Genomic DNA, 24,985 nt, shown 5'->3' with positions numbered 1-24,985 from the left:
AAGACCTGCCCTCTCTCCTAGACACACAGAAACCTGCTCTCCTGTCATTAGCACTCAGTTTACCCACCCGGTGGGCACCCAGGAGGAAGGTAACAGGAGAGGGGAAGCTTTTAAATCTCTGAGCTCTCTTATTATAATGCTCTAACGACTGCAGTGAGAGAAGAGCCCTGCAGGGGAGGGTCCCCTTGTCATCACCTGGTCATCATGTAAGCCTGCATCTCATGAACACCACGTTTCCATAGCAACCCTCATCCCGTCCCCTAGCACTGATGCAGACAGGGGTCTGGGCAGCTCTGAAAGAGAGGTCCATTTATTGCCTGAATCCCAAGTCTCTGTTTCCCTTCTCCTCTTGTTGGTATTTTTCTGACCAGAAGCTTGACAGAGATGGCAGTTACCGAGCTTTCTCAGTATAGATACATCAAGGGTAAGAAGCCAGCCACAGGGGAAAGACAGGGACATATGGGGGGGAAGGGTGGGATTCTAGGTACTGTATTCTCTGTCTTGATCTAGTTGGTGGTTTTCTTTTACTCACTGTTTTGTGGTTTGATGTTTCATATGCTTTTTTGTATATGTGTTTCATTTCAGTATTTTTACCAAGACTTAAAAACTAAATTGGTCAAACTGCTCTTAAGGCCCATTATCATTGCCAGCATTTATTAAGTATCTTCTGGAATTGGATGGAAGTCTCAGACTGTAAATAACGCTGCTTCACAGCTCTGAGCAGAGGCCTTCCCATGAGGAAAAAGGGCAGTTCCAAGAAGCAGAAAACCACATGGAAAGTCATTGTCTTGGGACACAAACAGAAGCCAAGACACCAGCCAGAAGGAGGAAGCAGAAGTAGAGGTCAAAGACTATTAGAAATCATTAAATGCCCAACAGGCCAGAAACCTCAGAAGACTTGTTGATACAACAACTTGCTGTTGGCAGGGATTTAAGACTGTGGCATAAACAAGGTCAGTGAAAGGGGGAAAGGAACGATGTCGGGGGGTAGGGTGTTTCATAGTTTGTACCTGACTCAGGAGGTCATTAGATGAGGTAGGAAGGACCCTGTGCATCAGAGAAAGAGTGAGCCTTCCGTTGCCCTACTGATGAACCCCTGAGAGTCACCCACAGCCTCAGCATCCTGGATTAAGGTGGCAGGAATGTTAAGCAATCAGGAATCTTGATCCAGCTTCCAAGTCAGGTCAGTAGCCCCAGGAGCACCTGTCCTCCCTCCATGAATCCCCACAGGTCACTCATCCCAGCTGCATTGTCCCCCATTCCTTCATGAACAGTCCATGCACTTTCATAATCTGTCATTTGTAAACTCCTACACATTCTTCAAAGCCTAGATTAAAAGCCACTTCTGCCATGAAGCCACTCCTGATCTCTTCATTGGAATTAACATTTCCCAGTGGTGCTCCCTCAACATTTCCTCTCTGTCCCCTCAAATTATTACATACATGTTCTTCTGGTTCTCAGACCTCATGTGATGGTTAGGACCTGTATGTACCACAGAAAAACATATTCTTAAATCTAATCCATTCCTGTGGTTATGAACCCATTGGAAGTACAAACTTTAGATGAGGTTTCTTCATTTAAAGTGTGGCCCAGGATGGGTCTTAATCCAATTACTGGAGTCCTTTATAAGCAGAATGAAACTCAAACATATATAGAGAAACCCATGGAAAGCAAGAAGCTGAGGTCAATAGAACCTGGAAGATAAGGGAAAGGCCAGGAGAGGCCGCCATATGCAATACAATGTGACAGTGGAGCCCCGGAACAAGGATTACCAGCAGCCAGACCCAATCACCAGTCTTTAAAAAGAAAGCACTGTCTTGCTTTGGACTTGATTCAGGCATTTTTCCTGGCCCCAAAACCATGATATATTAAATTCCCATTGGTTAAGCCAAACCATTACATGCTATTTGCTTGAACAGTTCAAGAAACAAAAACACCTTGATCCAGCCAGCATCATGTCATACATGTACTATAGATGCTCCTATCTTCACCTCAACTAAGAACCTTGGGGTTCAGGCACTGGGTCTTGTTGATCCTTATATTTCACAGCATCTACACTGTGCCTAATGGACATTCAGAGGTGCGTGACAAGCAATCAATGTTTATTAATAAGTCAAGAACTAAGAGGATGCAGACCCAGCAACTAGGAACTAGGCTCCAAGCTCCTGGGGTTGTTCAGGTTGTCAAGGAACATGAAATATCAGGCACTTGGGAGGGTGGGCCTTACAGAGAATCTCTACATCTTGGAACCATCACTTTCCTCCATTCTCACCTTCTCACCCCTAGTTTATTGCACCATGTCCACTCTTGCTTCTCTTTCAGACCCATTATCCACATATTATAGGTCAGAGGGACCCTACAAAGTTAAGCCAACCACATCACTCCTGTGCGTAAACTCTTCAGGAACTCCCCATTGCTCTTAGGATCAAGTTCAAAGGCCTTAGCATGGCCTATCAAACCACTCCTGCATGACCGATGAGAATGCAGATCAATGGCTCTCAAACTTTAGTGTACATCAGAATTACCTGGAGGGCCCATTAAAATAGATTGCTGGTCCCCTTCCCCAGAGTTTCCGGTTTGGGGGGTATGGGGTGGGGCCCAAGAACCTACATTTCCCACACATTCGCAGATAATGCTGACAATGCTGGTCTAGAGGCCACACTTTGAGAACTGCTGATATGGAAACAAGGGCCTTTAGGGCTTAAGGCCTCCACGTGGGAGTTCCTCCTCCTTTCTGGTAGCTGACTCTGAGGTAGATCCTAACCTGCCCACTTCCTCACGCTGGCAGAAGAAACCATGACCCAACCCAGCTCCCCAACATCAGGGGAAGGCGCCCTTTCCCCCAGACAGGATATTCCCTACCATCACAAATACACACACACACACACACAAATACACACACACCACAGAGAGAGCCATAAAGTATTCTAATCTGAGGACAGATGAATCTGAGGCCTTACCTTGGTGGGCATCCATACAAACATCAAGGGAGCAACAAGCTTCAGCTAGCACTTCCTCTTCACATCTCCGATTCCCTGCTAAATGCTGGGGTCTCTCTTTGGAAATTAGATTATCTAATTAATGTGATGTTTTGTTGGATTCATGCCCTGGGGCTGGTTTTGGCAAAAAGCATGTGATTATTTTTAGTCTAAAAAAAACAGTCAATGAATAAATTAAGGAGACTTGGCTTTCCCACATTCTGGGCTCCACAGGTCCTTTTCTCACTGGGAGATTTTCACAACACCCTTCTCAGGGACAAAGAAATGGTTTCTTCTCCTCTGCGTCTGAGCTATAAATGCCCTTTTCTAATCGACATGGCAACAGCTAAGCAGTAGATATTTTCACAGTCTGAGTACCCTGGCTCTAGTTATAAATTATACCCCTCTCCTTTTGGGAAAATGAGGGGTATAATTTTTATGCTCAAAAGAAACTCAAGCAGACACAGTTATGTGCCCAGTACCTTAGCAAGGAGCCAAGAAGAAAATGCGGACACAGCTTGTCACAGCTGATGGAGAGGAAGGGGACACCAGGGGGTAGGACTTGTATTCTCAAGCTCAGAGGCCTCAGAATAATAAAAATACAAGCCAGAATCAAACGCCTTCCTTGCCTCTTGAGCCCAAACCACCCCAAGTCTGGCTGCTCACGTGAAGCCTGTGTGAACCCAAAAACCTCCAGATGTTTTTATGGGTTTCATGCTTCGTGAGACCTTCTAAATGCTGTCACCCATTTCCTAGGCCCTTGGAAGCTGATAGAAGGATCTGATTCTTCAAGATGGGTAAGGAAGGACCCCCCCTGGTAGTTGAGCATTACCTCCTTCATCCCTTCCAAGGTCAGCATCCAATTTCAAATGTCCAGTGGATCCACGTACACAATGTTTATCTTGGGCCAGAAGAGTGGACTTCCAGAACACCTGTATCTCCCTGGGAGGAGCTATCACCTACACGTTGAGGATTTAGAGAGCTGGAGGAATGGCATGCCATCACAGAGGCAAGCCCGGACAATCAGACAGGCCCGGGCTCAGCTCTGTCCGGTCGTTTGCTTGTTTACTTGTTTTGGTTTGTTCCAAAATCTAATTTGCTGAGTAAACAACACCCTATTGGTGAACCCTTTGAAAAACTTTTATTTCTAAGCCATATGATAGGAAGTAGGATGCATACTTTGCGGGGGATTTGGGAAGATTTTGCGAAATGTTGGCTGTAATGTGTCCAGCATATCTCTCCCAGCTTATGAAGACGTAACAGGAACAGTGAACCCTAAGGTAAACCTTGGGCTAAAGTTAATAGTACAATTACATAAATGTGTTTTAATCAATTGTAATGAATGTGCCACTCTAATGCAAGGTGCTAATAACAGGGAACCCTGTATTTTATACATGATTTTTCTATAAACTCACAACTTCTCTAATTAAAAAAAAAAATTTAACAGGCATAAAACTAGGTATGAAACTAAGTGAAACACGTGCACTAAACTTTTTCATCCTTACCACAACTGTTATAACACCGTTCCATTTTACAGGTAAGAACCCGGGACATGGAAAGGTAAAGCTACCTGCCCACAGTTGCACAACTAATAAGCAACTAAGCTGAGCCCAGGTGGGCTGTCTCTGGAATCTGTGCTCTTTCAATAGGTGGATCTTTAGGTTTGGGAACACATACTTATATTCATTCATTCATTCAATAATAATTCACCTGTGACTCTCACAGATCAAGTGCTCATAGCAGGTTCTCAGAAAATAAAATACAACGTCCCCTTCCAGGAGTTGAAGATGTATCAACCAGAGTAAATAAGACAAGTGCCTGAATCTAACTAAAGGTAGAATATGGCGTAAGAGGAGAGGACAGAATATGTCACAGCAGCTGTAAAATGGCAGGAGACAATCTTTGTGGCACAGGCCAACTTAACGAAGGAAGTTGTATTTCTGCCAAGCCTTGAAAGAGAGGCACAATTTTGATATACGCACACAGCATAGCTCAGTTTAAATTAGGGTCCCCTTGTTCTTCTTTCTCAAAGCAACCCATCCGTTATCTTCGTAGGACTTATTGCAATTTTAATTTCACAGCTCTTTGCAAATTTATTTGTTTCATGATGGTCTCCCTCTCTAGACCATAAACCCAGAATGATACAAAGCCTAACTACTTTGTTCACGATGTATACAGGGCCTAGCATACAGGCTCAGAAAGTTATTTATTGAATGGATGGATGGAATAAATCAATTAGTTAAATGAATGATGTGTTAGAGGCCAGAAGACGTGAATGCAAGGAGTAAGAACACTGCCCAGATCTACCATTCTAGTAATTCCAAATTCTTCATTACCCTCACCCAAGTTTCCTCTTTTGTGGGAAAACTCTTCATGGCCACTCCAGTTCTCTTGGGTTCTTACAGTACTTGGGTTTGAATTCATGAGCACGGGCATGTTTGGGTTGGTCATGTCTCCTTGTCTCCATGATGACAGCAGCTGTATTTCCTTTACATTTGTCCTCAGAGCTTAGGTGAGACCTGGACATCCAGTTGGTGCTCAGTCAAAGTCATTGATGGGGTGTAGCCAAGAGGCCTTGCCTTCTCGCCTGGCCAACAGCATCAGCCAACTTCTGCTGAGCCCACACCTACCCTGCAAGCATCTGCCCCAGGGTCCCCAAGATGCAGCAGTGTGGGGCTGCCCTCCCTTCCTTCCCCTGTGGCAGGATTTCTACTAAGAACAGAGCCGAGATCCCTCATCCCCCGGTGCTGAGCTGCATGGTTATAAGTCCTAATGATTCTGGCAGTTTTTCAAGGACCTTCCTCCAAAACCAGGAGGTCCTGTTGCAGGGGTCTCTGCTAAGCCATGTTTCCTGCCTGGAAGCCTGCTGGCCTCCCAGGATGGGGACACAGCAACTGAAATAGGAGTCTGCATTTGTCATATTGCTGTCTTCCTGATCTCCATGCCTTTTGGCCTTGCATGTGGGCAAGCAATGTCTTTTTGTGTTCCAACTGAGTATGCAATGTACGTCAAAAGGAGAGAGTGTGCTTATTGCCTAACCATCAACAACCTGTGCTGGCTATTGTATGACATGGGTAAATAGTTCATCTCACTTCTTTCAGCTATAATTTAGATAAACCTAAAAGTCATCCTATTCCTACCCACGCAGGCCCTCTATACAGGGAGGGGCCTTAGTTTCTGAGACTGAGAAGGGATGAGCAAGGTGCAGGGGGGAGAGGCAGGGTCCTGACACATCTCCAGACCTCAGCACACCCCAGAAAGGCTGTCTAGGGGGTACCAAGCAGCTGTGGGAGTCGTCATCAGGAAACCAAGTCTCTACCATGGATGGCTGAGTCACTCTCAGGGTGGGGCCTTGGGTGACACCACAAAGCCAGTGAGCCACAAATCCCTTCCTCTGCCCATGGGACAGTATCCTAAATGGGAGATCTGGACAGTATCCTTTCTCACTCACAACCGTATCTCCAAAGGAAACAGCAGCATCAGGCCAAGGACAGATGTGTCATCTGGTTCCAGAACACAGGCTTCAGACTCAACCAACGTGGGCTGAGCCCTGGCTCAGGCCCTCTTTAAACATTCATTTCCTCATCTGTAAAATGGGCATGCTTCCCACTCCACTGAATTCTAGGGCATGCATGGAAGAGTTTGCACAGTTCTGGAATAAATTCATGGCTCAGAAAATAGTAGCTATCAATTATAATGATGAAAAGATTATTAAACGGGACCACCTTCAAGACCTGCTCTAAGCCTGCCTCAGCAAAGCTCTCTTTGGACACCCTCATAAAGCCTATATGATTTATTTTTATATAGTAAAAATATACAAATGTTGCTTCTGCAGCAGGCACTGTTCTGAGCGTTCTGCAAATATGAACTCACCTAATCCTCATAAGGACGGTATGCAGTAGGTACTGACACATTATGCCCATTTTAAAGAGGAGTAAATTAAGGCCCAGCAGGTTAGGGTGATCACCCAAGGTCCCAGAGCCATAGGAGGCTAAGCTGGGATTGAAACCCAGGCTGGCTCCAGAGGCCATGCTATAGCCATGGCTATGTTGTAATACCATATTATTATCCTTGTGGATGCTGTTTCTTATAGCATCTTGACTTATGAGCCAGAGCTGGTCTCTCTGGTTGGAAGGAAAGCGCTCCTAGGACTGTCAGGGATCTCCTCTCTAATATCTCCCTGGAGTACCAAACACAGCCTGGCTCTCCGCTAACCCTTGCTTGCTGACCTGCCCAACACCTGCTGGGCCCTTTGCTTTCTTCAACATATTTTCCAACAAACATTCAAAGAGCAAGCCCTGGGCACATCCCTCGGCAGCAAATGCCAGATGCCCAGCTACCCTCCAGGTGGTGCTTTCAACCTTGGGGTCTCGACCCAAAGTAGGGCCTGTGCCTGACATCCTGACCCACACGCACCTGGGATGCAAGTAACCGGATCACAGGATTCAACGAAACAATTCTTGACCATATTACAAAGGGATGCACTTTGATGTCTTTTCATGTTTTTCATCAAAGTGATTTCATGATCCACTTCCCAGTTGCAGCCAGTTTGAAAAATTCTTCTAACAGGCAGCATGTGCACTTTCTGAGCACACGGCACGGCACCAGCGCCCAGCGGTGCTTCCTAAAGGTGGCGTTTCCTCCTGCATGTGACATGGTGCCGTCACGGCCTGGGGGGCTCCGTCAGATCTTCCCCCTAAGCCCGGCCCAGCTGGAGGGAGGAGGCAGTGGAGAGTGGGTGCCAGCTGGGAGCCAAGCAAACGGTGTTTCAAATCTGCCGTCATGGGAGGCACAAGGTCTAGAGCCTGGCCTTAGAGTCTGTCAGAATCTAGTTCAAGTTCCGGCTCTGCTCATTGCTAACTCACGTGTATTCAGAGAGGTTCTTACCCTTCTCTGAGCTTCGGTTCCCTCATCCGGAAGCAGGGGCTGATGTCTACACCCCAGTAGTCGGGCCGATTACTGAGAAGCAGGCAGCACGGTAATACTGAATCCGTGCTGGTTTGGTGGGTAGGGGGAGAGCTTTGTTGGCACCTTTTGTACCTAACCGAAAGCCCTACAACGGCCTTCGGTTCCCTCTCTACTACTTAAAGATTCCGGAACATGCAGATGAAATAACAGCACTCCCTGGCACATGGTTAACACACACTAAATGCCGGAACCAGCTAAGCGAGGACCTTGGGTTCCCCCCAATAAGTCAGACATCAAGTGTCCTGTTGAATAAAGGTGTTTAAACAATCCCCTCCAGGCCAAATGGGCAAAAAGGTTTATTGAATAAATTCCACTCACTCAACGTAATGTTGTATCTCTAGACCGTGTATGAAGTCACCCTTTCTGGAAATGCGAATTATAGAGGTAGCAGATCCCAAATGGCTTCACCAGGGCTCTCCTGGACGATTGTCAGTGACAGCGCTGGGGTCACAGAGCCTGCTGATCAGGGCCTACGCTGCATTCCAAGGAGCAAGGAAGTTTCCTAGGCAATAGCTCAGACCCCTAAGACAATGAGGCCCCCTCTGATGAGAATAAGCACCAGATCGATGGAAGGCAGGCAGGAAGTGAATTTACACATGGCCCAAAACGGGGAAAAGTCCCTTAGAGAAAGCACGCCTCCCCAGCCTCGGGGAGGTAGGGAAGCTAACAGAGTGTCCCCGGAGATGCTGCAGGCTCATTTCCCTGAGGCTGACCAGAGGAAAATTCATTTCTGCGAGAGGCTAATTAGTCTTGACATCGCCTTGCTCCAGACATAATTGCAGCGCTCTGTTTGGGCTTCTATGGGTCAGGCTGTGATGGAATTTCCATTACCTATTGTGTTTTGGTTACTGGAGAAAAAAAGTGTGTTTGGAAAAAATGGGGAGTGGGGGCGAAGTTAGGTCAGGAGGGGAACGAAAGGCTTTAATACCTTGCCTATCCATAAAAACCATCTGTGATTAAAAAACTTAATAAAATGGTGACTCTCTGAGAGCCAGAGATTCTTCTTGGAATCTCAGCTCCGCCTGCAGGGAACTGCTCCTGGGAGGCAGCAGGCTTTGAAACCCAAGTTTCTCAGTGCAACAGAGAAAAGTAAGCTCCTCGGCTTTGTCACTGCAGGTGGGAACAAGACCCAGAAAGGGGAGACTCTGCATTCTTCCCAGCTAGTCCTCAGCCTCTGTGCTTCCAGAAAAGGTCTGCTGTGGCTGAACCCAGATACGTGACTCTGCGGTATCTGCAAAGATGAGGCAGACTGGCTTCAACTCTCCCACCTTCTAGGGAGCAGTTTAAGGACCAGAGCTCCCTCAAGGCAGACTGGTGTATTAAGTTGGAACAGGTCACCAAATCCCTCCATCCCACAAGTAGTAAAGCTACGAAGAGGGCTGTAGGAACCATCTAGTCCAGGGGTTCTCGACCTCGGCACTAGTGACATTTTGGCTGTAAAATTTGTTGTTGCGCAGGGCTGTCCTGTGCATTGTAGGATGTTTAACAGCATCCCTGGCCTCTATCCACTAGCTGTCAGTAACACACATGTGCACACATATACACATGTACATACGTACCCAGTTGTGACAAACAAAAATATCTCCAGATATTGTCAAATGTCCCCAGGGGAGCAAAATCATCACCACTTGAGAAGCAAAGATTTAGTCTAGCAATTCCCAAAGTAGAGTCCAAGGAACACTAGTTCAGTCAGCATTTCCATAACAGAAATATTCCATGGTCAAAGAAGATTGGGAATCACTGCATACTGTACTCCACTTTGGTGATTCTCATATTAGCAACTAAAAGGTTCGGAAATTTGTTCTGCAATAATAAGAAGAAATCTGTTTAACTTAGTTTAACCTGGTATTTTGCAAACATTCACAAACAAAACCCTTTTATTCTCATTATCTATTTATGTTCCAAAGAACATATCGTGAGGTATGCAGACAACCCAACCTTCCCACTGCACAGATAAGGGGGGCAATAACAAGTCGTTCTTCTAAATCCTGTTAAAGAGTGGCAGAACCACCCATGTCTGGAAACCTGATGTTCTGATTACTAGTCTACCTCCTCCACCTCCAAGAAGTGATGTGGATGTCATCTACAACAACATGCAGGAATCCATCCTCCCCCAGTCGCGTCACAAGGTGCCTCTACCAATGCCATGCAGAACACCCAACTAGAAACGAAACCTAGGAAAATCACCACAAATAGTCCCCAGAGAGGCAAACAAAGCTGCCACTTTTCCTAGCCAGAATCAGAAGGCTGTCACGCTGGTGATCTCCACGGGAGGACGCAGAGAGGTCTACTTAGCCTCACATCCTCACACTCAACACCACGGCCACGTCCACACCACCCAAGGGCAACCCTACAAGACCCACTGACCCCCGCTCATCTTCATCTGAGCACCGACATCAGGCCTGGCTCAGAATGGCCTCAATTAATGTCGGTGGAAAGGATAAACTGTCAGCCAAAAAAGGCCAAGTCTTGTCCACCGGTGTGCCTCCAGTAAAATCCACATAGCATCAAGAACACCACAAAGGCTTTCCACACTGCAGAGATTTTCTCTTTTTAGTACAGCAATACCCACCCTCTCTCTCAAGACACATCTACTATCCACCTCTGCACAAGCACCAGAGCTAAGAAATCAGAGCTCAGATCATCCTTGTCCGGTCCCTCCAGAAGGCAGAGCATTAAGGCACCAGTTTTTTCTTACTCTGGGCCAGATGACTGCAGTTACTGATAATTTGTTCTCTTGACCATCTCAGTTGCCAAAACCTGGCACTGGAAGAACCATAGATTGGTTCCCATTCTCAGATTGGAAAACAACAAAAATAATATTAAGAGGGAACCTCTTCACAGCGGGACATTCTACAATATCGCATGGGGATTAAAATATAATCGTACCTGGAGGCCTCTGGTGTCCCAGGGATCCTCTTTCAGCCCTGGGGAGCAGAACAGGGTCCTAGGAATTCCTGTAAGCCCTTTGTGGGTTTCCGAGTGGATGGGTGCAAGGAGACAGGAATGGAGCAGGGGCTAAGTCCAGGACGGCCCTGGGGCCCAGTTTGCCTGGGCTCCAGCCAGTCTGAAGAAAACACAAGTTCATGAACAAAGGGGAAGCTAAGGGCTCAGCCCCAGTGCAGCTGCCATCAAAGGGTGTCTTGACAGCTGCCACACAAATGTAGCAACAACTGCTAGGTATTTACCACCTGCCTCTGGAGTCTGGGCTGTCAGAAAACCAACATGTTACGAACTTGGAGGCTGGGAGCCTGGGCCCACGGGGACTGGAGAAGCACACAGCTGGCCTCTCACTCTTGCAGAGATCCAAACTCAAAGAGTCACTCTTCATTCTTCACGTCTCCATTCCTCCACCCTTCTTGGCTCCTTTGAGTTACTGAGGTAAGGCAATGGCTAGGGAGAGGCCAAAGGGACTTTGCCTCCTTGAGGCTTATTTATTGCTTTGCAGGATCCTCAAACAACACCTTATGTTCTAGCACTTAACCAGCCTATTTATACTGGCACTGTTCTAGGCACTGAGCACATGGAAGTGAAGGCCCCTGCTCACCTATTGACTTATTCTATTCCAATGCCCTCGTCATAAAGTCCATGTGAAAGATGTAGCTGTCCTGATTTTATTTCCCCATTTCCCAACCTTGGAACCGAAGGACAGCCATCCAATGTCACATTCAGAACCACAGAACTGGAAGAAGCTTTGGGAATCAGCGAACATCACACAAACCAGCCAAATGAAATCGAGAAAAGAAGAGGCTCGCGCATCTGGCCCAAAACCCTTTTACCGCACACAGAAGGGAGCCCCAGCGAAGGAAAGGCCTGGCTGCGGTCAGGCAGGGCGTGGGTGGCAGTGCTTGAAGTTCAGTGTTTTCCCTGCCACTGCTCCACGTTGCCATTTTGACAGACAATTTTAAGGGTAAAACATTCTGGTACAATTTAAAGCATTAAATTGTCAACTTTTTTATTATCATGAAAGATACAAAACAGATACAGGCCAAAGGGACTTTCCCATCCTGTACCTAGGTGAGAAACCTATAGAGAATTTAGGTTCATAATGACCTAAAACATACATCACACAAATATGCCAGCCTTGTACATTATAGAAGCACAAGAGATGTAGTAGGGAAGAAGGAGCAAAACTGTGTGGTTAAAAGGGAAAATTTTAGGTTGCATATTTGTTTCCAGAATAAATTTTAAAAACAAAAAAAGTAAACAGAAAGTCATAGAACAATACAGTGAACCCTGATGTCAAACAGGAACTAGAGTTAACAGTACAATTATGAAAACGTTCTTTTAGCAATTGTAACAAATGCAGTACACTAATGGGAGGCATTAATAACAAGGGCTTATGATTTTTCTACAAGCCTACAACTTCTCTAATAAAAGAAAACTGCAAAAAATACATTACAATGCCTGCAATAAAACTTTTAAGTTTTTTTTTTTTAAAAAAAAGGAACAGTGTGAGACAAGGGACTGAGTTAGGCCCATGGCTGGGTTCAAGGTCAGGGGTAGAATATTGGTTAAGGCTGCATGCACTTCGGGGTCAAAGATGAGAGAAGATCAGGGATGCCTGCTCAGAGTAAGAAAGAAGCAGTGATTTCACACTTCAAAATGGAGGAAAGTCAGAGCAGAGCTCAGGAATCAAGCAACAGTCAGAATGCCTGCTTTCCTTTCTCAAAACGAGTGGCGCAATGTTTTGACGGATCATTTTGACATCACCAGTTCAAAGAGTGGCATGAAATGGAGTGGGGCACCGTGTCCGGACTGTCTCAAGGCTGATCCCAGACTACAAAGTTAACTGAGATTAAATCAGAGCCACATGGGATACAGAATGCCTGCCCCTTTGGGAAGCTCAGTTGAACTTTTTATGTCACCAGCATGCCGTCACCTCAAAGGTATCCCTCCCTGACAGAACCCATAAGTCCTTTTATCCCCGCCATTTCCTACTAGCTTCTGAGCTTCCTTCTGCTTTGCCAACCATAGCAGCTGTATCTCTGAAGTAAGACTCTAAGGTCAGCTCATTAGCAAAACTGCTCCAACCTGGGGGGGGAGTGGGGAGTGAGGGCTTTAAACGCGTTCTCTTACATCTACGGCAGGGTTTCTCTGCTGGTCCCATGGAAGAATTGGCTGCTTGGAAACAGGATCCCACAAAGAAGGGGTGTACTGCTTTGGGAAGGAAGCTACTGGTTCTGGACAGAGGGGTTGGAGCTGGCGGCGACCAGAACTAGAAGGCATTGTGCTCTGGTGAACAATCCTCTCCCCTTACACATCTCGAGGGCATCCTGTACTAGCTCAGCCCTTTCCTAAGTAAGAGGCTGACATAATTGTGTTTTGGGTCATTATGAACTGAGGATAAATTCTCTCCTATTAAGACATCAGGCATTCAACAACAGCATCTGCCAAGTGCTCTCAAAGGTCCGGGAGCCCAGGGCGTGTCGACCTTCTCTCTACTGGACCCCAGGCTCAGCACAAGGCTGCTGAGGAACAGGTACCCCATCGATATGGGTTCAATGGATAAGGGGTCATATGCCAAGGACCCAATTCTGGGCTCTGGGAAGACAAGGATGAAAAGATGCTGTCCCTGCCATCAAGGAATTTTTTGACCAATGGAAGCTGTTTCCCTACTTAATGCTGGGGTCAGAAATGGAGTCAGGGTTGGTGGTTCTTGGACTAATCCAGAAGAAGGACTTGCTTGGTGCTTCTTAAATGTCAGTTATACTCATACCCCATTCCAATTTCTGCCATAACTGCATATCACCTACACTATCAACTACTTGACCTTTTTCTTTAAACTGAGTCACATTTTAAATTAAATAACTGGATTTTAAGGAAAATTGGTAACACTGGCATATGTGTAAAACTGGTATCACTTCTGGAAAAACAGAACACAACCTTCAAAATGAACACAATGGATAGCCCCTTCCAGCATGAAAAAGTTAGAATGAGCTTAGCCCAAATACCCCTAAAGAGTGGGAGAAACATGAAAGGTGACGGTAGGGTTATACAGAGAAAGTAAGATTTAACAAATGAATATGATCACAGAATCATTATATTGATATTTGTTTTAGTCTCCAGTATCTTAGAGCAGCTAGAAGTAAAAATCTAAAATTATGGAAACGTAACCCATACCAAACTCTGAAATCTGTTCTACAACCAATTGTTGCAATATGCTTTGAAATTTGTTGATTTTGTACGTTATTTTTCACAAAAAATAAAGAAAAGCCGATTGTGATGATAAATGCACAGCTATATGATGATATAGCAAACCACTGATTATACACTTTGGATGACTACATGGTATGTAAATACATAATACATATCAATAGAAAAAATGAACAAAATGAAAAATAAAGCCAGGTTATGAGGGAACTTCCTCAGCACGGTAAAGGCATATTTGAAAAAGCTGTGGTTAATCTAATACTCAATGGCAAAAGATTGAATGCTTTTCCCTTTCCATCTGGAGCAGGACAAGGCTGGCTATTTCTGCTACTTCTATTCAACACTGCAGCGAAATTTTAACCAGAGTAATTGAGCAAGAAAAAGAAATAAAGCATCCAAATTTGGAAAACAATCATGTCACAGATGATATGATTTCATAGGTTGAAAATCCTAAAAGAATCCACAAAAAATATTAGAGCTAACAAACAAATTCAGCAAAGGTGTAGGATACAAAATCAAAACACAGAAATCAGTTTTATTTCTATATATTAGCGATGAGCAACCCAAAAAGGATATTTAAAAAAAATTCAAATTACAGTAGCATCAAAAATAAAATACTTAAGAATAAATTTAACCAAGGAGCTGTAAGACTTGGCAATGAAAACTACAAGACATAGCTGAAAGAAACGAAAGAAGACCTAAATAAGTGGAAAGACATCCCATGTTCATGAATTGGAAGACTGAATATTTTTACAATGGCAATATTCCTGAAAACAGTCTACCGTTTCAATATATTCCCTATCAAATGTCAATAGCCTTTTTCTTTTAACAAACAGAAAAGTCAATCCTAAAGTTCACAAGGAATTGCAAGGAACCCCAACAGCCAAAACAGTCTTGAAAAAGAACAAAGTTGAAGGACTCAGAATTGTTCATTTTAAAATTAACTACAAAGTTTGATTAGAAAGCAATCAAAACAGTATGGTGCTGACGTAAGGATAAAAAATACAGACCAATGGAACAGAACTGAGAGCCCAAAAATAAATCCCACACATCTATAATAAATTGATCTTCGACAAGGGTGCCAATACCATTCAATGGGAAATGAAGAGTCTATTCAACAAATGCTACAAATGGAATATGTTCAAACAAAATAATGAAATCTGACCCCTAGTTCACACTATACATACGAATTAACTAAAAATGAATCAAAGACCCAAATATAAGTGCTAAAATTATATAAAACTTTTAGAAGAAAAGATAGAAGCAAATATTCATGACCTTTGATTTAGCACCAAAAGCACAAGCAACAAAAGAATAATTGGAGAACATCAAAATTTAAAATTTTTGTACATAAAAGGACACTAACAAGAAAGTGAAAAGACAACTCAAAGAATGGAAGAAAATATTTGCAAATCATAAATCTAATAAGGGACTAGTATCCAGAGTATATAAAGAACTCTTACAACTAACCAACAAAAAGATAAACCATCCAGTTTAAAAATAAGCAAAGGACTTCTCCAAAGAATAAATACAAATGGACAACGAGCATTTGTTGAAAAGATGCTCAACAATATTAGCCATTAGGGAAATGCAAATCAAATCCACCATGAGATACCACTTCACACTCACTAGGATAGCCATGAAACAAAAGGTTTGCTGTAAGAAAAAAAAAGGTAAGCAGTAGCAAGTGTTGGCAAGGATGAGGAGAAATAGCAACTGTCACACATTGCTGGCAAGAATGTAGAATGGTACAGCTGCTGTGGCAAACAGCCTGGTAGTACCTCAGCAAATTAAGCACAGAGTTACCATGTGATCCAGCAATTCCACTCTTAGGTACACACTCAAAAGAAGTGAAAACAGATGTTCAAACAACTTGGCCATGGAGTTCATAGCCACATGATCCACAAATGCCAAGAGATGGAGACAACCTTGAATTCGATCAACAAGTGAATAGACAAATTGTGGTATATCCATACAACCGAATATTACTCAGCCACAGGGAGGCATGGAGTACTGATACATGCGATGACATGGCTGAACCTTGAAAACATGCTGAGAAAGAAGCCAGGCACAATAGGCCATGCATTATATGACTCCATTTATATGAAATATCTAGAATACATACATCTATAGGGGCAGAAAGCAGATTTGTGGTTTCTAGGAACTGAGGAAAGGAGAGCATGAAAAGTGACGGCTTACTGGGTACAGAGCTTCTGTTTGGGGTAACAGAAAGTTCTAGAACTAGATAGTGGTGATGGCTGTACACCACTGCACCTGAGTGCTACTGAATTGTAGATCATAACATGTTAAAATGGCAACTTTCATGTCGTGTGTATTCTACCACAATAAAGAAAACAAACAAATTAGCAAAACAAAAAGCAGGTTATGAAATTCCAGCCAGCTGCCACAGCTTGGAGAGGCTCTCAGCCTGAGGCGTGCTCTGCTTTTATTCAAAAGGGAGACAGGCACAGGTTGGGAGGTGTCAGTACACCAAAACGGACTTTCTCCCTGAGATAATTAGAAGGATTGACATAAAACTGAAAAAGGACTCACGCGCTCACGAGAGATTTAATGTCCTGCCCCCATGTCATTAGAAGGGATCTTGTCACCACCTAAAAGCACTTCCAGCCCTTGGGGAAACTCTAAAATCTAAACAAACTAAGGTTTCTTTCAACCTACCATAAGCAGATTACTTAATGTCAAAGAAATCAGGCACGAGGAGGATGGACAACGCTGAAACATCCCTGGTCTGTGGACTGAATTACATCTCGAAAGTTGCTGGCTGCTCCAAGGTTAAATATATCCTGTGGTCTTCAGGTTACAAAGGAGAACTCGGCACCCAGGGGGAAGGCGCGTGCCCAGTGCACCTGGCTGAACGCCCAGTCTCTGCTGACATCACGGTTCCCAGAATCCTAAAGAAGGGGAAAGCTCTGAAATGCTTTCATTCCTGATCTGAGACCCTCAGGAAATGGGGGCAGTGAATCTGCAGAGGCCCGGCGGTTACGGGCCACATCTGAATTGAGGAGGAAAGGCTGAACCAGATGCAGCGAAGACCCTAAAACCTGCTGGGAGAGGCGCTCAGGGCAGTTTCTGCCTTTATCAGGGAAGACCGTGCAGCAAAGCAAACGATACACCCAGGCCCTGGCCCCCAGTCAAGATCAACTTAGATAGATTGCCTCAGAATCCCATGTGGAGTTGGGCTAGGAAAATTGAACAGGTTAAATTCCTTACCGAACATTTTTAACAACTTCGATTGGAGTAGACTGTCATTACAAGAAGCTTCTGCACTCTCAAAAGGCAATCCTTTGTAGTCTGAACTTCCTGAAACACTTAAATGTTTGTTAACAGATCATTAAGCCATTATATTATTATTAAATGATAATATGATTACTGCAGGATTCTCAAACCCCAAAGAACAGGTGTAGGGAAAGGAAGGGGGAGGGAACTGCCACGGCTGCCGCTTGTTTGCCAGTCTTTGTGCTGAGTGCTTTACATACAGAATCTCATCCAATCCTCCCAGTAGGAGGAAGAATTATCACCTCCACTTCTCAGAGGAGGAAACTGAGCACAGAGAAGTCAAGTAACTTGCCCAAGGCTACACAGCTAGTACAGTGCTAAAAGTGTGGGATGTTTCCCGCAGCAGGAGGCTCAGCCTTCCCAAGCAGTGTCGTTTGCATTTCGTGAACCAACAGGCACCACCGGCCCACTTCCAATAGCAGTTTTACGAAAGTGCATAAAGGCCAAGAGTGCAACACAAAGGGAAGACAACTGGGTAGACTTTAGACATTATTACAAGTCAGAGGAAAATCAGAAGAAATCATCTGAATACAGGCTAGAAAGAGAGAGACTATCTGGGCCGGAAAACCCCACCATTCCAGTCCCATTTCTTTACACACACACACATCACAGGTAATTCTTCGGCCAAAACGTTCCACTTGAATAGGTAGAGAAGAAAGGGCTAGGGAGGCATTTTCAGCTTATCCCAGCTGTCTGGCTTCCCCCTTTTTGCCTCCAGGATCTAGAATTTATCTGGCCGACCAGACAGCAGAGCAGAGGGCTCCAGGACAAAGCGTGAATATGGGCTGCTCACCGAATGGGATTTGAAGACTCTGCCCCCTGTTCAGGAGATACACTCTGCATGGAGGATGGACATATCACAGTACCCAGTGGGCGGCAGGTGGGGAAGAATGGAAGAAAACAGAAAGGACAAGACTGGATGGGAAAGAAAGGGAAGGTGGGAGGCAGGAAGGCTGCCTTATCAAAATAAACTTAAAAAGATATTTCTAGTGGCACAAGATAAAAATAAGAATTGTTTTCTCTGTGATTTAGAGCATTGTTAAACATAAACATCAAAGCTAGAAACAGATGCTGCGCTATGGTGGTGGAGCGATTTTTTTTTAACATTCCTTAAAAGTTCTTATACCAGTTTTGCAACAGGTAAAACTTCTGGAGGAAAAAAAATGTGTTAAGGATATTCATGGACAGAAAATTCATAACAATTCACCAAGGGGAACTGGGTTTGTGAACATTTTCTAAAAGGGTGTTGCGCACAGCTCCTCACACATCTCCCAAGAACCCCCTGATGGTGAGGCTCAAGTCCACTGGACCAGGGCTGCAAAACCACTGTGATTTCCCAGAGCTTGGAGGCGGCTTCTGATGGTGGGCCCTAGACATTCAGAGAGGGGTCACGCCACAGAGAGGCCACACACCTGCCCCAGGAACCAGGAGAGCGCTCGGTAGACAAACAAGATGACCCCTGGCAAGTCACTTCATCTGGCTGGCTAGTGTCCTTGTCCTTAAAATAAGAAGCTGCAACTAGCCCAGGGCTCACAAATTCAAGCGCTTCGAAGGGTTAGGTGGGCAACACATAAATGAGTGGGCTGCAGGAAACTGGTGACCTGGGGAATCACATGCCCAGCCTCGACTCAGCCCCAGATAATTACTGGGCCCCTCGCTGCCAGATCAGTTGATTTTTTCCAAGAGAATCTAGAGATCCTAACCTGGACTCAATTTTTCTGTTGGCATCTAATTTAAAAATTGTAAACACCCTGAAAGTGACGCAAACTACTTTCTGTTGTGATCTCTAAGTTGGATGACCCAGAAATTCCCTGAGAATGTAGGGTGTCAAGTTCACCTGCTGCCTGCCGCTGCTTTATTACCACTTGGCACACGTATTGCTGACCCACTGGCTTCTTCAAGACACCACTTTGTCAGAAGGGATGCTATGATGAGTCCTTACCGAAGGCAAGATAAAAAGGTGGAGCTAACCATCTGTGGCTGGAGAGGGGATGAGCTTCTGCAAAAGCTTGTGCAAAAGGCTTCTGCAATGAGATTCCTTGGTCCCCAGGGAAAGGCGACAGAGTGCCAGGGCTGGACCCTTTGACTCAGTGGCTACTGAGTCAGGATGTGAAACTGGGCATCTGAACTTACTGCTGAGGCCAACTGCTCTTCCAGTCGTGCAGAATAGACTGGATTCTAGCACAACACTTCTCAAATTTTAAGGAGCACATACATTCTGTGTTTCTAACAAGGTCCCAGGTGCTGCCACTTGCCACTGGTCCCCACTTTGAGTAGCAAGGCAGCCCATTTTTAAGTTTTTCTCCCTCTCCCTGTGGCCCACCAACAAGCCTACTGTATGCCTCAGAGTCACCTTCCCTCTCAACTTCTCATCCCATTCTCTCCCATTACTAACAAACCTTCTGAAAGTGTTGTCTGTGCTTGCTAGACTTAACCTCTCCCCATCAGTGTTTTGATCCTATGGTCTGACTTCTACTCCCTAATCCTCCATACTTCTAGGATCATCCTCTCCAGTTACCAGTAACCTTCTAATTGCCTAATTCAACGGCTTCCTCTAAGATCTTATCCTAACAAAGTTCTCTATGTGATAATAATGGTGGCTGATATTTATCAGTTGCACATGAAGTGCCAGACATGGTGCCTAGTCTTCGTTCAAGAAGTACTCCAAGTGTATTATCTTACCACCCTGTGGAATGTTTGATGATTAGCCCCATTTTTAGAAATGAGAAAACTGAGGCTCAGAGAGGTTAAGTAACTTGTCCATGGTCACACAGAGGAACAGAGCCAGTATTGCTACCCAGGCAGTTAGCTACAAAGTCCTCATGTCTTTCCCCCCAGCATCTTATTGGGACAACAGTTCAAACATAAAGCAAAGTTGAAAGAATTGCAAAGTGAACGCCTGTATACCCACCACCTAGATTCTATCACAGCATTTTGTTGGACCTGCTTTATCACAAATCTACCCAAAGGTTGTCTCCTTTGGTTCCATTTGAAAAAGCAACCTGGAAAACACTTAGGAGGCTTATCTCAGACATTGCCATTTCTGAGTTAGAAATAATAATTTGGCATCTTCTGAAACCCGCTCATCCCCCTGCATGGCTAGGGGTGGGGTGGGGTCAGGCAGGCAGGGGGTGTTGACTTGGAACACTTGTGCACATTATCACAACACGGGCCTCAACCCATCTCTCTGATTTCACCCCTGGCATGAAGCAAGTAAGGATGGTATTTGGGAATAAATCAGCCGCTTGAAACACCTCTGCTAGCTCTGAGGACTCAGTCACCCTGGCGGTCTTGGAAGTAGCCAAAGGACAGCAAGGAGTGCAAGACATGGGAAAGGGCAGCGTGCTAACTTCAGAGGCCTTCAGCTCTGTTCAAGTGGGATTTTCATAGCACTGGTAAAGCCCCTTGGCTCTGATGCTCCCAGCAGTTTTCAGCTGTTCTTGGCCTCAGGCTTCTTCACTGGGCTCAGGACTGAGATGGGCAGGTTGTCAGAGAAATTTCCCACCCCAGAGCCTATTTGCACTCCTCCAGGAGACCCCATTCCCACAGAATACAATGTAAATGGTGACCTCTGGAGTCCTGCAGAACTGCCAAACTCCAGTTCCTCTGCTCCATGAAAAAGGAAAGACCATGCAAAGGGGCAACATATAAAAAGAAACACCTTGGGACCAGACCCTGGAAGCTCCGGTCCCCTCTCAGACCTGCCACCTTAGGCATTCCACCAGTTCCTGCTGTGTGACCTTAAGAAACCCTCCTACCCTCTCTGGCTCAGCACTTTTTCATGTGGACAAGTGACACCAGACCAAATGAAGAGAACAACCAAAAGTCGGCCTGCGTATCTCTACCATGGCCAAGGCAGTGGGCCTGGTAGGGGTGAGGAGGAGGGAGGTAGACAGAGAAGCTCAGCTGGTGCCATAGAGGCCTGTGCTGAGCGTGTGGCATGTATTAATTCAATCCTTACAACCACGCCATGAGGTAGGTGTGATTTTTATCTGGGTTTTGCACATCAAGAAACTGAGGCATGAAGAGGTTAAAACTTCCCTAAGGTCAACTGGCCAGTCAGAAGCAGAGGCCCCAAGTAGCCAGCCTGGGACTCTCTGAACAGGTGGCAGCTACTCAGCACTGTCTGTTGGAGGAGGGAGGGGCTCTCTGCCCTCCAAGACGGCTCAGGCCAGTTGAGGTGGCAGGACAAATAGAGAGATTTAAATGCTGATAAAATATTTAAATAACTCTTTGAGATAATAGCAGGAAAGAGTCTGCCAGGCAGAACAATGATTAATTGCCACATGAAATGGTTTGGACACAACTGCTCTAAAGGTCCAGGAAAAAAAAAAAAGTGAGATCATCCTGAGATTGGTGGAAGTCGGGGGGGTTGAATTTGAACTGGATTTTGCAGGGTGAGCAGAATTGACCAGGCAAAGAGGGAGAGAGAGAACACTCCAGCAAAAGTCACAATTCAAAGAAGCAGCCACCATATTGAGAGAGGTGGGAAGCCCGGGACAACTGCAGATAGCTTAGGGCATTGGGGAACAGAGCTGGGAAGGTGGATGAGGCCAGACCTTGGGGGGGGCTACGGATGCAAGGCCAGGAAATTGAATGCTATCCTTTAAGTAAGGGGAAGCCAGGGAGGAATTCGAGTCAGGGTGGTGCAAGGCCGAAACCTGATGTCTGGGAGAAGGAAGGCAAAAGGTGACATCCATGATAAGCCTCAGAGATGAATCGGGCACAGGACCACCTGGAATCTTTGGTTAGGTTTCTTCCTAGGACTATCTGGAATCTGTCACATTATGTCATCAGGGAAGCAAGCAAATGTAATTCAAAGAGCCATCAGGGTCATATCCAGTGAACAGAAGGAAAATAAAATGCTATTTTTAATCCTTCTGTTGACCAAAAACATACTGCGAAGAAATGAAGCATGAACACCAACAAGAAGCTTGCAGAGGCCTCCCAACTCTCCCCTCTCTCTCCGTGACCCCCCAAACACACCACGACCTCGCAAACTCACATATGGCCCACCAGCTTGGTGGCCCCGCTCACCTTGGACAGTTCGATCTGCTTAATTATTTGGTGGCTATAAATAGAAGCATTGGAGAAAAGGTCAAGATTTTTTGCAGTCTTGCAAACAAAGGCAGGGTCTCCAGTTGGCAGAATTAGGAGAGTTGGGGTTTGACTGGCTTGATCTGGGCCATTTTCCCTTCACTTGAGCTGTGACAGCCTTGGGGCCAAGCCTGCTGGCCCGAAACAGAAAGGGACCTGGGTCTGCTGGGGACCCCCCTCTCTCCCAGCAAATCCAGCACTCAGGATGTGCTGGGGCACTCACCATTCCTACAGCGGGGATGGGGGTTCAGGAAAGAAACGGCCCAGGGACCCTCAAAAGATCCATGTCACTTCATGGAACCTCTATGCCAATGGGATGGAAACCGAGCTCCGGTTGCCAGGCCTCTCCTCCCTGACCACCCACTGCGACTTTCACACTGGCCACCACCCCCCTTTTGAACCACAGCAGCCCCTGCCCCCAGCCCCCACAAGGAATGGTTTCCTCCTGCCCCAGAAGCAAGAGATGAGCTCAGTGAACTTCGAAGGACAGAAAAATCTGCCCTGGGTTCCCAGTGTCTGCAGGAGAAAACTCGCCTTACTCCGCTTGGCATCAACGACCCCTCCCCCCTTCCCCTCACCTCCTGGGCCCTCCAGCCCCAATTCTCAGCTCCCTCTGCTGCACTGTTCCCCTCACCCACCCAGAAGGTGCATTTTCCCTTCCCCACTTTGGCCTTCTCTTGTCCCCGTTTCCAGGATGTCCTTCTCTTTTTCCCCAAAGCTGGGACCAAGTGAGAAGTCAGATGAGCCTGAGTTTACCTCCTGGTTCTGCTACTTTTCTGGGTGTGAAACCTTGGGCAAGGGCCTATTCACTCAACACCTCAGTTTCTTTGACTGTATGATGGGGAAAATAAGGGTACCAGCTGCTGAGATTGCTTATGCTACCGAGAGAACACAGAAGGGTCCCCTGAGCCCAGTTCGCAGCCAGTGCTTTCTAAGGAGCACCATTGGAAGATTTGGCCACATCTTCCCACCAGCCCATCTGCTCTGGACTCTGCACACACAAACAGAGGCTGGCTTCTTGGCCTGCCCTGGCCCTGGCCCGTGTGACTGTAAATGCATTTGGTCCAAAGCTCTGACACCTGCCGTTTGCCCTTGCTCACCTTCCTCCCCCACCCCTACTCGGACGCCCTCACCCCACGCACGTGGCCAGGGTGCGGAAGTGCTTTCCTTCCTAGCACATGTTTGCTTTTCTGTTGATGTGTTTGCCCGGCCACGTGGCTGTCATGGAGACAGCCGGGATCCTGGGTGAGCGGGCGCACAAACAGATGGGGCCACCAGGCGTGAGAAAAAAGCCCCAGGGGCCACCTGCCTCCCATTCAGCAGCCTGACTGCCTTCCCAAGAATGGGGGGAAAGCTGTCCCCAGGCAGGGGCCCTTAATGCTCAGAGAAGACAGCAGGCTCAGGGATGCTCCTACAGGCTGGGACTCTGCTTCCCTTTGTCTAGAAGCTCCTGGGTTCAGAGAGTCTGTAGGGCCACTTAGCTCCTTCAGACCCATCACTAATCCCTCCTTGATGTGCATTTCCAGAGCCACCACCTGTGCCCAGCACCAGGCCAGGGGGCCACAGAGGGCAGGGCAGATATGCCAGCTAGCAGAGTGGACAACAGGCCCCGTGATGAGCTGCAGTCTCGGCACAGGTACAGCCCTGGCACTGAGGTGGACGTGCAGAGGCCGGGCTCCTGCTTACTTGTGCCACTTTCAGGCCAGGGGAACACCGGTGCTCCACTTAAAGCTCTCTGAGCCTCAGTGTCCTCATCAGAGGCCTTCTGCAAGGACAGAATTTAGAAAGGTGGCCTGCTCCTAGAGGGGCTGGGGCTGGCCCATGTGTAGGATCACTGCAGTGACCTGTTCAGACTCCTACTCTTGGGAAAGGCTTAGTCCTGAGACTCCCCCAACCTTTCAAGGAAGTAAATTTTCCAAGGATGTGTACCAGGGAAAAAAGGAGGGGGAAGAGAAAAAGACCTTCTCACTCTCTCTCTTCTTGAAAAGCTGCAGGCAGCCAGATGAAGTAGGGTGTAGGTGGCCAAGCAGCTAGATCCTTAAATAGCAACTAACGTCTTTGATTAAAATTAATAATGAAATGGCACCTGTTCACTAACTTGGAGCTACCTTAATTGGCCACATGGCACAGTCCTATCAGCTGGGCCGAGAGATGTGCAATGCTGTATGCAATATGCAGCGACTGCGTCCCATGCTGAGCGGTGACAGAGGCTGTACTCAGGGTGGTTGTCAACAGCAGCATCTCAAATACTCCAGACCGTGCCTCATTGGCCCCAGCACTTCCCTGGCATTCACAGATGCCTGGATATCCCCCAGTCCCCACTGAGCACAGCTGAACCTGCAGAGGGAGCTGTGCAGCCCCTCTAATGCTAAAGGCACCCCTTAATGAGGGGAAAACCCACCCACGCAAACCAAGAGTTATCAAGTGCCCTGTGGTTTTTGGAGCATTAAGAAGCCTTGCTGGTTGGCAGTGGGAACTCTCCATGGGGCAGT

The 24,985-nt window shown here is 46.2% G+C and overlaps 1 protein-coding gene across 8 annotated transcripts in view; it reads right to left on the bottom strand.

The window, feature by feature from the left end:
• KCNMA1 (potassium calcium-activated channel subfamily M alpha 1) overlaps positions 1-24,985 on the bottom strand; it is a 767,272-nt gene that overhangs the window by 564,758 nt on the left and 177,529 nt on the right. The window contains exon 1 of one of the 8 annotated variants that reach the window (XM_077124796.1): positions 16,779-17,005. The exons of the other annotated variants lie outside the window; for them this stretch is intronic. Coding sequence (XP_076980911.1) covers positions 16,779-16,841 — 63 coding nt within the window. The 5' untranslated portion in view covers positions 16,842-17,005. Of the gene's footprint in view, positions 1-16,778; positions 17,006-24,985 lie in introns of those variants that run through there. 8 annotated transcript variants of the gene reach the window in all.

The sequence above is a fragment of the Tamandua tetradactyla genome, chromosome 13 (genome assembly GCF_023851605.1).
Source record: "Tamandua tetradactyla isolate mTamTet1 chromosome 13, mTamTet1.pri, whole genome shotgun sequence".
In the NCBI taxonomy this organism is placed as follows: Eukaryota; Metazoa; Chordata; class Mammalia; order Pilosa; family Myrmecophagidae; genus Tamandua; species Tamandua tetradactyla.
Note: the sequence above shows the minus strand (reverse complement) of the source record. Positions and strands in the feature narration are given on the sequence as shown.